Source organism: Pistacia vera, unplaced genomic scaffold (assembly GCF_008641045.1).
Source record: "Pistacia vera cultivar Batoury unplaced genomic scaffold, PisVer_v2 Contig459, whole genome shotgun sequence".
In the NCBI taxonomy this organism is placed as follows: Eukaryota; Viridiplantae; Streptophyta; class Magnoliopsida; order Sapindales; family Anacardiaceae; genus Pistacia; species Pistacia vera.
In genome coordinates this window covers 104951-118721 of record NW_022196289.1, presented here as the reverse complement: position 1 = coordinate 118721, position 13771 = coordinate 104951, and the positions used below count along the sequence as shown (strand labels likewise).

General features: G+C 33.6%; 1 protein-coding gene across 1 annotated transcript; it reads right to left on the bottom strand.

Moving 5' to 3' along the window:
- Positions 1-11458: 11458 nt before the first annotated feature.
- LOC116144845 (putative disease resistance protein RGA3) lies at positions 11459-13063 on the bottom strand. The gene has a single exon (XM_031430272.1). The coding sequence runs from the start codon at positions 13061-13063 to the stop codon at positions 11459-11461; it is 1605 nt and encodes a 534-aa protein (XP_031286132.1).
- Between the last annotated feature and the right edge of the window lie 708 nt (positions 13064-13771).

Sequence of the window (13771 nt, the reverse complement as noted above, 5' to 3'; positions counted from 1 at the left end):
CATGCAAGTCTGCAATGATATCTTTCTTTGAGCCAACCTCCGGTGGAAGATCGCGGGCTGACTCTTCGAACTAATTCGTGGTAGGGAAGACAACAACGAATCTACCATTCCTGAAGCAAGCGTGGCTAATAGTGAACAGAAAGACAAAATTTTGTTTAATTAAGTTGAAGCCATTTGTAATTTAATTCGTTTGCTGAATTTTATTTATTATTTCTGTATCCCAAAACACCCTAATAAGGGTATTTATGGAATTTACAACGTGCAACAAAAAAAAAAAAAAAATTAATTAATTAATTTTAAAACTTTAAATGGAGTGTCTTAAGAAGCGGGACTTCTTTAGTTAAACAAGGGGTGCCAATAGAACCACTCTAAATTTAGATAAGTACTTGTTCAAGAAATTAAAACATAAAGTAGCATAACACAGATGAGTTATATGCCAGATGTTGGAGGTAAAAAAAAGGTATCAAACTTGAATAGGCTGTTTTATGAATTGGGTTTGTAACTTTGTTTTATGGGCTTTTCATGTGAGGTAAGGGAAGTGAATTTTAGCCCCCATCAAACTGACCACTATCCCTCATTATTAAATACACCCTTGTTATGTTCTAAAAGATTCTCTTTAAACCCCATTTAACACCAAAAATAATCATGTTTAATTATGTTTTAATTAGGGTTTTATTTGCACCCTTTGTTCCCTCAATTTCAAACTGAATTAGGGCTTTTTATAACACCGTTTTCCCCTATTTTCAAACTTAATCAGTGTTTTTGTTTATACCACTTTTTCCCAATTTTTAATTAGACTTTTTTATACCCCCTTTTGCCAATTTTAAATTTGAAACTTATTTTTCTCTTCTCCAAATTTAGATTCATTTACTATAATAATATATTTTAATAAAACAAAACATAATCAAAACCAAATCGAGGCTCTAATGAAGGTACAAAGCTACACTTAAACTTCAAAATAACATTCTCGGCTCAAATCACTACTTCTTGGGTCCCAAATAAAGCCCATGACAATTTACAAATATAAGCCCATGATATCATCAAATGTATGCTCAGTGCACCATCAAATTGGTAAGCCCCTAGCATTCCATGGCATGTAAGCCCAAGGCATTTTGATAATCTTTGATATGTAAGCCCAAAACATTCTGGCATTCCCTGTTATAAAAGCCCAAAACACTTTGCATTCTTTGATATGTAAGCTCAAAACATTCTGGCATTCACTAATATGTAAGCACAAAACAAATCTAAAAGCTGTTAGGATTCTCTGACATGCAAGCCCAAGGCATTTCAGCATTCTCTAACACTTAAGCCTAGGCATATATCCTTTCATACAAGCCCTTAGCAGTCTCATAAGCCTATGACACTTGCTACCAAAAAGACTATCACACAATGGCACTTTTGCTAAAAGCCCATCAAGAGATGACTTAGATTGTCCCATAAAAGCCCATCACATGATGACACCATTCCTAAAACCTCATCAAGAGATGGCACAGAGTGTCCCACAAAAGCCCATCACACAATTACATTGTTGCTAAAAGTCCACCAAGAAATGGCAGGAAGTGTCCCATAAAATCCCATCACATGATAGCACCGTTGTTAAAGCAAATCAAAGATGACAATCTCTTATTTCAGGTTCATTTCAATCCAAGGATCCAACCAACATCCTTTCACAAGTTTTTCCATAACACAAGGATCAAATCCAGCTCAACACAAAATCTGGCATGCTTCAGCTCAATGGCCTACAACTGAACAGTAAGGTAAACAAGAGTAAGCACTATTTTCCCTTTCTTAAGGCCGATGGACCCAAGCCACTTCAACTGGGCAATCTATGTGGATTACAGTGTGGCGGTATTAGAGTATCCGAAGAGACGTATTGGGCCGAGATGTTTCTTTGAATTGGACATCTCAGATCAAAAGGCATGAAAGCCTATTTAAATAAAACCTAAGGAAAAATACTTTTCAACCTCCAAAAACCTCCCAAAAATCATATTAGTCCTAAAACACTAACCTTTATCAATATGGACAGCAAAATGACTGTTTTCCCCTTAGAGGCAAAAAAATAAAAAATTACAAAAATATCCTTGAGCACGTTTCAACCTCTTAGAACGTGTTTTTTTAAGGTTTCCAATTTTTCCCATGTAGTAAAACACCTGCATAGAAACAAGTTCAAAACTAACCTTTATCATGCATATTCCATTTTCCATGAATTTTGCAAAATTCTCGCTCTTACGACATTTTCATGTTAATAAAAAAAATTCAGATTCTAGATTGTCTCAAGCATGACCAAAGTCTTCAAAACTACCAAAAAACCCTCTCAAAGGTTTTATTTGCATTAAGATTCACTTAATTCCGCATAAAAACCTATAAGGGACATTTGGGTAATTTCTATTATAATTTTTATTAAATGCTTTAATATTTTTAATTTTTTTTCCATCAAGAGATAAATTATTTCCAAATTTATCTCTCACATTATCTGTCCAATTATTTAAATCCTTCATGATTTTGAATTTAATTTGATTTTTAGCATTTATCTTTGATAAAATATTATTTTGAGGCATTTGTCTCTTTTTATATTTATTTATCTAATAATAAAATTATTTTTCGGGATTTATAATCCTAAAATACCTATATAAATCTCTTTTATTCTCTTTTATTTATTTAGTTTTAAATTTAATGAATCTGGACATGCTTAAGTCTAGATAAATTTACTATTTCAATAGTCTTTATCTTATTGAAATATTGGCTATTTCATTGAGTAATTATTTTTTATTTAAATAAATAATTTTCCTAAATGTAATTGGACTCACTTAAGTCTCTATGATTTTCCACCTTATTTCATAACAGACTTATATTTTAATATAAATACTAATTTCTATTTATCTCAAATTTATTAATTATTAATTATTAATTAATATATTTATCACTTATCTCCAAGCCTTGAGTTTTCTCACTCAAGGCATCATGAAATTTGCATTCACAAATCCTTAAGACATTTTTTAGCATCCTTAGTCGTGCTTCTTCCTTTCTCCAGCAAATGAAACCACTCAAGCACTATATCCACCATTCCCAAACACTACAGCCACGAAATGATCATAGAATCACCATACAAATCATCCAAAATAGATCAAGACCACTTTCTACATAAATATGGGGATTCCGTCACGTCCTCAAGTTTTCCTTCGTTGCCTTTTCGTACTTCCGGGAGATGTTTTATGCTTTTGCATTCATAAATCCTTTGGATAGCTTTTCCAAGTTTGAACACATATTTTTAATGCTCAAATTGAAATCAAAAGGCAAAGCCCCGCAAACCCTGCAAATTTACCATAAACTGTCTGACATAATCTGCATTAAACCAAAACATTACTTTCCATATTTTCAATTAAATTTTGGCTTCAATTTTGTCATTATGATCACTTGGAACATTTCTCAAACATGTATGCTTTCACTAACTAGTTGGATGTTTGGCTCTCACACCCGTTCTCTACAAAATTTGCCCTCGGTCTTCTTTGTTTGATTTTAGTGATGACAAAGCTACAACGTGAATCGAAGTTGACAAGGCTACAACGGAACCCTTTAAGGCTCCAACGGCCTCTTTAGAGTGGACTCTTGTAAGTAGGTTGCAGGTTGGCTCGCCATTACTTAGAAAGTGTGGTGAAAGTCCAAGAAAAATGACGCAATGATGCACAATTAGACTCAAGATAATAGTGGACCTTTATCAGTTTGTAATCTATTTCGCTGTATTTTATTATTTTTTGTTAATTTTTTAGAAAAAAAATACAAAAATACCACCAGCAATCCTTATTACATAAGTATTTCTTTGTTTCATTAATCCTAATTAAAAAGGAATTTATTTTTCTTGTTATCCTTATTAAAATGAGAATTCCTAATTCTCACATAACAAGAATACTATAAAGGTACCTCTTTACCCCTCTCACTCAATACTCACCCAAATAGTTTTATAGCTTTAAATACAACTATTTCTTTCATCTCTATTAGAAAATAATTTCTCCTTCCCTTTCCCAACATAAAGAAAAGGTATTTTTATCCCTTTTAAAACTTATTTATTAAATCAATTTACATGATTAAGATGCACTTTTACAGTCTCTAATTTAATATATTAATGCCAACTCTCTCTTTTCCTTTATGTTTTGATTTTGTTGTTGTTTTACACAACAACAGCATAATGATAGCAAAAATAGGAAGAAAAAAACATGAAAAAAAGCCTAAACAGATGCTGCACGTTTACATGAAGAGCAGCTAACAAACTTAATGCCTAATTTCTAGCAACAACTACTTTGACAGCTTTAAAACTTAACTAGAAAGTTGGGTGCCAATACCTCTCTTCTATGTTCATATCTTCCTAAATGTAAAACCAACACCTTTCAGCCATCTCCTTTGCACCTTCAAGAGCAAATAACTAGTCTCTAAATTTTACAGATACATCCACATCATCTGGAAATCCTAATTGCAGAAGACCATCTCTAGAACTTCCACCCTCTTGTAGATTTTCAACAATGAGAGGTGATGCTTTAAAAAGTTTTGACAATGGCCTTGCTGATGAATGTTTTAATCCTTTAGACAATACCTCTCTTAGACCACCATTAGGCCCAAGTGTTCTGAATCGATAGAGAAGGACTTCAGCATAGTTCATACCTCTGTCAAGGTGAACACCATTAGTAGATGCCATAGCTACCTCAATAGAAGCATCTTTCAGCCCAATACATTTCCACAACCCTGAATTCTCACCAGATGAATTATGAGATCTAGTTATGTTATTACATGTTTCAAGAGATAAACTAAGACGTGACGCTCCGATAGTTGATTTCTTCTGGCTAGCGGCAATTTGCTGACCCTTGCACAAACAGAAACAAGTAGTATCCTTTTCTAGATTTAGTAGCCTTTTGGGCCAGATCTCTGTATGGCTCATACAGCTTGGAAAAGCTGCATGTTCCTCCTTCATTAGACCAGAGAGAAGCTCTTGCCTCTCATATTGATTGTGAACACCTCCTGGCCATTTGCATCTTTGATCCTACATTTCTTGTCCTCAAAGAGCACTCTGAAACCCTTTTCCAACAACTGACCAACACTTAACAAATTTTGCTCAATATCAGGCACATAAAGAACATCAGTGATGAGTTTAGGCTTTCAATGGCCACTGTCCTTGTGCCTTGGACAACAATATGTTCACCATTTCTAATTCTCACTTTGGAAATTGCAGATTTGTCAAGCTCTCTGAAGAGCTCCTCATCATTTGTCATTTGGTTTGTGCAACCAATATCTATTGACCAGCAATCACTCGAGCTGTTGCTTGAAAAACAGGTAGTAACAAACAACTGTTCCTCCTCTTGTTGGTCTACAACCTGAGCCTTATTCTTATGCTGGTTGCATTTGTTCTTGCAAATCTTTTCCATATGGCCAATCTGGTTGTACTTCCTGTACCTTACATCAGGCCTCCTCTAACGCTTATATTGAGGATGACTGTTTTTGCCACAATGCTGACATGGAGGATGTTTTCCTCCATTTTTATTTCCATCATCCCCTTTATGGCCAATTTGATTTTTTCTTCCATTATTTCCTTTCCCTTGCCATCATCTTGAATCTGCAACTTGGTAGGCACCCTTCACAAATCCCTCTTCTTTAATCAGCCTCCTCTGCTCTTGTGCCTGTAATGCATTCAACAATTCTACCAAGGAAATACTTGACAGATCCTTAGACTCTTCTAGAGCAGATATTTTTTATTCAAACCTCTGAGGAAGAGTCGCCAAAATCTTTTCTACAATTCTGCTATCAGACATCTGTTCACCAAGAAGTCTTACCTTGTTGAAAATGCTGAGAAGCCTATCAGAGTACTCCTAGATTGTCTTTGATTCTTTCAATCTCTGCATTTTGAATTCCCTCCTTAGATTCAGCACTTGCATGTTTCCGGTCCTGTCATTCCCTTTATATTCTTCTTTGAAGAAATCCCACATATCTTTTGTTGACTCTAAGTTGATAATTCCAGTGAATATCGCATCTGACACAGCAGCATGTAAGCAAGCTTTTGCCTTGTACTTCTTTGTCTTCTTCTCTTTGTGATTCCTCAACTGAGCCATTGTAGGATTATTTTGCAATGGTGCAATCTCGTAGTCTTCTTCCACTGCCTCCTATAGATCATTAGCTTGCAGATGAGTTGTCATTCGACAACCCAAGTCTCGTAACTCTCTCCATTAAACAAGGGTGGTGCTGTTGAAGAGTAAGCTTCTACAGCCATGATAAGGTGTTTTGGTTTGTGTTTAGGAAGAAAATAGACTGCTATTTGTCTACAATTTCATTGAATGAAAAGTGCAATTTATACAAGTACATGGAACAGAAAAAACATGAAAAAAAGCCTAAACAAATGCTGCATGTTTACATGAAGATCAGCTAACAAACTTAATGCCTAATTTCTAGCAACAACCAGTTTGACAGCTTCAAAACTTGACTTACTCAACAGCAACTGAAACACCTATTCTCCAGCGGCCACCTCATCAACCTAATCAGCACTTCCAAGTCAGCAACACTTCTGCAGCATCTTGAGACACATATTCAATAGATTTTTTTAATTGATTTTTTAATAGAGCATATCATATTTATTATTGCTCAAATACAATCAAGTTTCCAACTCTTATGTAATTATTATGTCTCTATTCTATATTTTTGTATGTTTTGAATAAAACACTCTTGATGATTTGGTTTTGTGTAGGATGATATAATTTTAGTTTTTAATTTTTAGAATTTAAAAAGACGATACAAATACTTGTATGAACTCATTAATAATAGAGGGGGTAAAAATTATTTCCCATTATTACTTTAATCTTTATTTAAATAATATCCAAATCATCTTGGGCCATTCAACAACTTTTTCATTATCACGTTTTTCTTTTTTCAATCTGCGGAAGCATGAAGAAGATGCTGGGTTAGCATTTATGTATTACGTTTTCACCAAAAAAAAAAAAAAAAAAAAAAAAAAAATTGTTAAACTTAGCTTTTGCCTTTTACTTGTAAAGTTAGACAGGAAGTTTGATGACTTTACTAAGTTCATTAAACTTATGCGGAATGGGTTCAACATGTTCATTTTGTGCTTATAGGTCTGTTAATTCATCATCAACATAAACTAAACATCCGTGACATAATGTAAAGCGCATAAATCATTTTTACATGATTCGGCCAACTGCCTACATCCATAGGACCTCGTCCAGATGAAACTAATCCATTATGATAAACATATATAGTTCAATTACAAAGCAAAGTTAAACATCAGTTGTAAAACATTCATTGTTATGATAACACTTCAAACTTCACCATTTAGTTGAACTTCATTCTACCACAACTAGCTTCTCATAAGGAACCCACCTAGACAACCTTGAGCTCCACTCAAGGTTCAACACCAAAAACACACTTCAGCTCCAACAGCTCGAAATCCCATCAAACATCATCAAAGAAATCCACGTTCCAACAAAAATGCTACTTGTACAAAAAGAAATATGATTGAAAGAATGTCTTGACACTAACTTCGAGTATCATGACCGCAAAAGGCTACAAAAAGAGTTGTACATAAACAATATGAGGTCTTGACATCAGGAACTTAACGTAGTTACATAGAATTCATAAGTTGACAAAAAATATGTACATAGACAAAAACCAAGCAAAACAAATAAAAATTATTATTTCTTACAAATGCTTTCTCTACAACTTTTAACCCTCCTTAATCATTTTCTTGAGAAGTCATAAAATCAATTTGATTACCACTTTTAATTATTTAAACTCTTCAATTCAAGCAAAATAACATTCAATTAAAGGATATTTTGAATATGTTAAGATACCGATACTGGCATCTAATCAGTTCCTATATTTGCCTAAATTAACTCTATTTTAAAATACTAAGTTTTTTAACAAACATATTAAACGCGTTCTTTTTTTTTTTTAAATATTATTTTCAAACAAATATATTGAACACGTGTTTATTTTCTGAATACACATAATTTAAACAAACACTGTTTAAACATTTTCTATATTTTTCACAAAATACATAAGGATTTTATAAATGAACAAACCCTTCTAGTAACATACCTTTTTGTTATTCATGAAAACCAACCTATTCCTTCTTCATGCTAAAAGAAGTGATAGATAAAATGATAAATCAACAGAATTACTCAATTAAAGTGAGTATAACTATAAACAGCAATGTGAAGCAATGTTGATAGTCCAAAGGCAACCTCAACTGGTGGAAGGTAATGAGAAAATCTCAATTAAAGAGTTTGATCGAGCTTCTTGGAGTTTATCCCTCGTATTTATAGCGATGTAGTTTTTGATCACCTGCATTTTACATTCACACATATCAACTAAAATTATAAAATTTTATGTACACGCAGATATATATATTAAAATGATTTAGCTGCGGAAGTCCTTATTTTATAATCTGGACATGTATTAGTATTATTGATGGCAGTAATATCCTATGTAATAGACAAAATTGAAGTCAAATTTCTTGTATCATAAATGTAATTTTTTCTTTTTTATCTTTTAGTGCATTACTAACAGTGGCAGTGTATATTTGAATTTTAAGAAGATTGGGGTGGCGTACAAGATAAAATAATTGCTCAACAATATACAATATTAAAATAACATACCAAAATAGCATAAGTGATACATTCCAAAGCTCAAATCATCAATCGGAGACTTCAATTGCTGCTCTTATAGGTCCAACTTATGAAGGGCAGGGCTTCAAGGAGTAAAGCCTACTATCAATTTCCACCAACTGTATGTTAATTTTGATATCAGATATTAGTAGCGAGAATGAGAATTTAATAGAAAGCACAATTAAAGAACATCATTATAGCTTGATACTTACAATTTATAAAATGCTTAAGTAGCGGTGGTTTCATCTTCAGAAGCATTAACAGCTAGCATATATGCTGGCAAGAAGATATCCAAAAAGAAAAAAAAAGATGATAAAATGAAAAGAGAAAAGAGAAAAAGGACATTACTTTAAACCCCCTGAGGTATTCCCCATTGGACAAAACACCCTCTAAGGTATATCTAATCGCTCTTAAACCCTTTGCCGTTAAGGATTTCGTTAATGTGTCTAATCTCACTATTGTCAAGGGTAAATTCTGTTAACAATCACTAACTATTAGCTAGGTATACCTTAAAGAAGTTATTGTATATTAGGTATATTTCAAGGAGTTAACTATACATTAGAGATACCGAAAGAGAATTTCAGCTATTAACCCACAAGAAAATACAAAAATATAAAGGGAGAGAGGTTTTGAGAGTACTATATCAAACCTTTACCATGAAAACAAAAGCAGCTTAATTTCAAATCATTCATTCCTTGAGATTTCATATGCCAAGTCAGAGAATCTGAACAAACTAAAATTCATTTGAATCAATTACGTATATGTAATTACAGAGTTAAAATCATGAAACAGGTAGTGGCTAATTTAAAATCCACCTTCCATTCAATGCTCTGGCTATTGCAAGGTACACAACTCTTTACTTCATCTAAATGATAACCACAAAACATTATAATTAACATATATACATTTCTTCATCTTAGTAAACGGAAGAATAAGAAATATTACCTAGATAGTTGATAATTATTTACTGAAACAGAAGACATTTGAAAGAAAAGAATTAATTAGTAACAATTATTTACTCAAAACAGAAATAAGAAATAAGTTAAACAAAATAAGAAAGGTCGATTGATAAATTTGAAGAGAACTATTAACCTGTTTATGAAGAACTCTCCTCTGAATTCAAACGAATTCAGGTATGCGACGAAGAGCCATACCACGAATACCTTCCCATTCTAGCTCACGTTCCTCATGGGAACTAATTGTCCAACGTTGGAGAGAGGGTAGAAGCTTTAATGCTTGATCCACTTGAGTAATTTTTGGACATGACAAAATTTTCAAATCCACTAGAGAAGTCAGCTTTTGCATCCCACCCATTAGAAGAGATTCTAGATCAAGAATTTTAATCATATGCATTGACTTTAAATTGGAGAGAGGGGCAGAAAAGCAAGAGGAAGTTGATGGTTCCTCTTTGTTCATCAACGTCATCGTCATCGTCTGCTCTAGAGGTTTCGAGCTGGTCTTTTGCAATTTTAATTCTTCCAGAGATGGAAATAGCGGCATGAACATCAAATTGGGGCAATTTTGGATATCTAATTTGGAAAGACAAGGAAATGAAGGCAGCTCTGTATCTTCATAATCATGTTTCCTCCACCATCCCTTTAATTTAGGACAATCATAAAGGGTGATTTGCTCAAGGGATGGGAAGAATGTTGTTGATAATGTGGAAGAACTATTACTTGCTTCCTCTGAAATGTACTCCAAATCATCTAGATGACTAAGAAACAAACTCTTCAGATAAGGAAATTTATCCAATGGTGGGATATGTTGGCATCTTCTACATTTTTTTATAGTAATTGAAGTTAAATTTGTGAGGGAGGAAAGCCATTCACACAATTTAACACCCATAAATGATCTTACACTAATTTCCTTAAGATTTGGGTGTGGCTTTAGACCTTCTAGCACCACTTCATCAGTTCCTTGAACCTTTCCATCATCATTTCTCCCCACTTCATCAATTCCTTGAACCTTTCCATCATCACTTCTCCCCCAATCCAACGTTAGAGACCGAAGAAATTGCTTCCCTTCTAAGTTGGCCAACTTGCTACTTTCCTCAAATTTTAAATTCTTAATTTTGAGTTTTCCTCTCAAGTTCTTCAACCCATTTAATTCCTTTGTCCCACTGTGTTTGCCTTTTCTGTTGGCTTGCATAGTTCCCTGACTTACTGCAAATAGAGGTAAAGTCTGAAGATTAGTCAAATGCCCTAGTCCATATGGAATTCCAACTAAAGAATCACATTTTTTATTTATAAGATGTCTAAGGTTCACCATTTTTTTAATATCTCTTGGCAGTTCCTCAAGTTCGTTACAGAAAGAGAGATCTAATGTTTCCAAATTTAATAGTCTCAACAGTGAATTAGAGAGTGTTTTAATATCCACACAAGAAAAATTGAGATACCGCAAATGCTTCAATTCACCAATTAAACTCAAAAGCTCACCATTTGAACTCAACAATTTCTGAAACCTTAGCTCTCCAAAATCCAATGCTCGTAAGTACTTATAACTTGTTAAAATTTCATCACAATTAAACTCAGAGAATTAGAGAGTGAATTAGAGAGTGTTTTAATATCCACACAAGAAAAATTGAGATACCGCAAATGCTTCAATTCACCAATTAAACTCAGAAGCTCACCATTTGAACTCAACAATTTCTGAAACCTTAGCTCTCCAAAATCCAATGCTCGTAAGTACTTATAACTTGTTAAAATTTCATCACCACCACTTAAGTTGAAACCCCAGTTTAATCGATAAAATAAAAGTAAAGTCCTTATATTTTTGGCACTATATAATACAACTGGAAATGTCTATGATCGTTTTACTTCACCACAGTCAAGTGATAAATGACGACATCTTACATCCACACGTTTAACCTTATCAAAAGTTTGCATGATGCATTCAGTTCCTACAACTGATTGTGCAAGGTCATGCATAAGATCATGCATCTTACATGCAGTTACATTGCCCCATCTACCATATTGTGGATCTTGGAAAAATGATTTCCAAAGTAAAGCCATAAAATACTTATTACCAACATCTTCTGGACATTCATTGTTTGATGTCTGAAGAAACCCTTGCGCCATCCAAAGATGAATTAATTTTTGCTTCTTAATCTTATAATCCTTAGGAAACAATGCACAATAAGCAAAGCATTGTTTCAAGTTTGAAGGGAGATGATCATAGCTGAGCTTGAGTAATGGTAAAATATCACTTTCTTCTTTAATCACTTTTGACATTTCTTTGTCCTTAAAATTCAACCAATCATCTTCCCTACTATTACCATTAAGTAATTGTCCTATTGTCATTAGGACAAGAGGAACGCCACCGCACTTTGCCACAATCTCTTTTCCAAACTCTATTAATTTCGAATCTTTTGGTTCCTTCCCAGGTTCAAAAGCTTTTTGGGTAAACAAAGACCAAGACTTTTTTTCATCTAGTCCTCTCAAGGGATAGACATAAGATTCAAGTTTGCTAGTAACCTTAGCAACTACTTCACTACATGTAGTAACTAGTATCTTACTTCCTTTTGCACCATTCATTAATAGATTCATCAATTCATTCCATTTATTATGATTCTCATTCCATACATCATCCAAAACTAGTAGATATCTTTTCCCATCAATTTCTTTTCGAAGGAATTCTTGCAATTCGTTCAAATGAAAATTTCCAAGTTCTTTATGAGTTGCAGATTTTATTATCTTTTCAACAATTATCTTCATAGTAAAATCATCAGAGACACACACCCATATCCTTAACTCAAAATGGTTTATGATATTCTCATCATTATATACAAGTTGAGCAAGTGTGGTTTTTCCTACTCCTCCGAGTCCAACTATGGTAACAACTAAAACATTATTATCATCATTTGAGTCCAATAGAAGTCTTATAACATTACTTTTATCATCATCTCTTCCGATTACCGTTTCTACACGTATGAAAGAGTGTGTTTCCCTTTCTATATTTATGACTCCTTTTTCAACAAGACGCTTAGAAAGGTGGAACTGCCTATCATTTTTAATCTCATCTAGTTTCTCCCTAATAGTCTTAATCTTATGAGCCATTCTAAGATTATATGCAATTTGATTGGATTTGGAGAAAAAGATCCATACCTTGTTTGCCAATTTATTTCGACTCAATACCTCTCGCCATTGAAGTTGAGTGAAGAAATCATCAAACAAGTCATCTGCATCATAAAATGCATCTTTGAGCCTTTGGATCCAATCTGTTACCTCTCGGTTTTTGCTGTGCTGCTCTTCAGCATCGAGAATTACAAGTTTGATGGTGTTGACAGTGCTCTCAAGTTTTTTAATCTCACCTTTAACACCCCACGCCAATTTTCCTTCTCGGACAGTCGAGGACCCCAACTCTTCCAAGATTTTCCCTGCAATGCTAAATAGAATGCCTTCTGCCATTTGTTTTCGGTTGCTCTATTACAAATTGGTTTTTCAAAAGGTAGCTGTAAAAATTAATTGTAAGACAATGTTACTGCTGTTTATAGACAAAAGTAATAACATTAATTCTTGATCAGCACACAAACTTAAAATATGAAAAAGATACTTGACTTACATGATGGAAATCCAATGCTAGAAGTAAAGGTAATAAATACTTGGCGTAATGATAGGAAAAGAAAAGCATCTATTAGCACAATGTTTTGCTTTGGTAATAATCAAACATTAATCTCATTTAAGGCTTATAATTCTTTATTTTTAATCAAAACGTTATTTACTACAAAAGATTTGATAGTCAAGTGATATCCATACATATTTTTATCTTATAACATCTTTGCACCCATTTTACAAAGTTGCATATAAGCAGTGTTTTAATAAGCGATCTGGGGTGAAACCCAGCAAAGTGATCAGGTTTCAGGTTGATCAATTGAACTAGTTTGAATGACGGATCAAACCGGTGGCGTTAGTGTGTCCAAAAATTTTGAAATCCAGCAAACACATCAGTGAAAAATTACACCCTACAAGTTTGAAATCCAGCAAACATACCCCAAATGCAAATCGGTGGTCAACTGATTGGTGGCGGTGACACAACAAATGCAAATCCCACTCATCCTTTGAGCCATTCCTCAACAAATTTGTCCAAGACCTGGTCGAAATAGAAACATTTTGTGG